Genomic DNA, 1,342 nt, shown 5'->3' on the forward strand with positions numbered 1-1,342 from the left:
TTGTATACATTGGATATTAGCCCTCTATCAGATATAGTGTTGGTAAAGATCTTTTCCCAATTTGTTGGACTATATTTCTAATTGATGATAATTTATTTCAAGTCAAGGACTTTCAGGGTTGTGCCTGTAACTGTCGGTAGCATTATGAAGTGCCGAAAATAACATTATAGGTTGAGATATGCCCAAATAAGACATTCTATCTCAGAGAATAACTAGTTGTTAAATTTCATCTAGAAGCAGCATATACCCACTTCTCAAAAACAAACAAACAAAAAAACAAAACTGTTAAAAATTAGCCTCTCCTAATAATGAAGAGAGGTGTTAATGTGCCATGGGCCAGTGGACAATTCTACCAAATTTTAACATAAAATCTTAAAGAAAGATTGTGGCCCCTCTAAATTTAAAATAAATCACAAGCAGGGATACAGTTGTCCATTACTCTAAATTATAATGATACTCAAGGTGGAATAGACCTTAAAATCCACAACGTATCCACTTTTTACAATATGTATTTTATGAATATTAAAAATATATATTCAAAAGGCATTTCCAGTTGAAGTTAAAATGTGTATGTGGTGTCTTATTATTAAACGCTATATAAATCATGTTTTCCCCTTATTATTCTTACCAACATTGAGGTAATTGATGAAGAAAAATTAGGAATTCACAGACCACCACTATGGATGCACCGTTCCCTGATGAGAATATCTGAGAGACCATCCGTTTATTTAGCTGCCAGGAAAAACCTTCCACCCAAATCCCCTCGTTTTGGCAGGGGAGAGTCTAAAAGAGTGGGCACACCCAAGTCTTTGGCTTCAGAAAAGACAAAGAAAGAAACGAAACTGAAAAAAGATGAATTTGAAGCAAAAGAGAGGACAGGATTAAAGACAGACAAGGCAGAAAGTCCCAAAGCAGTTGCAAAGAAAATTTCAAAAGATTCACAAAAGGGAAAAACATCTTCCGAATCTGAAGGAGAAAAGGCTGGTGTGAAGAAGGAATCCAAGAAAGCTAAAAAAGACGCAAAGGGTAAAGATTCGGCCTCAGAATCTGGAAGTGAAAAGCCTGCTTCGAAGAAGGCAGCCAAGGCCAGTACTAAAAAAGGCGCGAAAGGTAAAGATTCGGCCTCAGAATCTGAAGGTGAAAAGCCTGGTGCGAAGGAATCCAAGGCCAGTATTAAAAAAGGAGCGAAGGGTAAAGATTCGGCCTCAGAATCTGGAGGTGAGAAGGCTGGTTCAAAGAAGGAAACCAAGCCCACTAAAAAAGCCTCAAAGGACAAAAGTTCAGCTTCAGAGTCTGAAGGTGAGAAGGCTGGATCGAAGAAGGACTCCAAGGCCACGAAGGA

The 1,342-nt window shown here is 38.0% G+C and overlaps 1 protein-coding gene across 6 annotated transcripts in view; it reads left to right on the plus strand.

Annotated features, from left to right (window-relative positions):
• The window catches only part of Cylc2 (cylicin 2), a 41,291-nt gene that overhangs the window by 9,228 nt on the left and 30,721 nt on the right, over window positions 1-1,342 (plus strand). For 5 of the 6 annotated variants that reach the window (XM_031377395.1, XM_031377394.1, XM_031377396.1 and 2 more), the window contains exon 4: window positions 639-1,271. In XM_031377395.1, the coding sequence (XP_031233255.1) occupies window positions 639-1,271 (633 nt within the window). Of the gene's footprint in view, window positions 1-638; window positions 1,341-1,342 lie in introns of all 6 variants that reach the window. The other variant, XM_031377398.1, reaches the window with a different exon arrangement.

The sequence above is a fragment of the Mastomys coucha genome, unplaced genomic scaffold (assembly GCF_008632895.1).
Source record: "Mastomys coucha isolate ucsf_1 unplaced genomic scaffold, UCSF_Mcou_1 pScaffold18, whole genome shotgun sequence".
In the NCBI taxonomy this organism is placed as follows: Eukaryota; Metazoa; Chordata; class Mammalia; order Rodentia; family Muridae; genus Mastomys; species Mastomys coucha.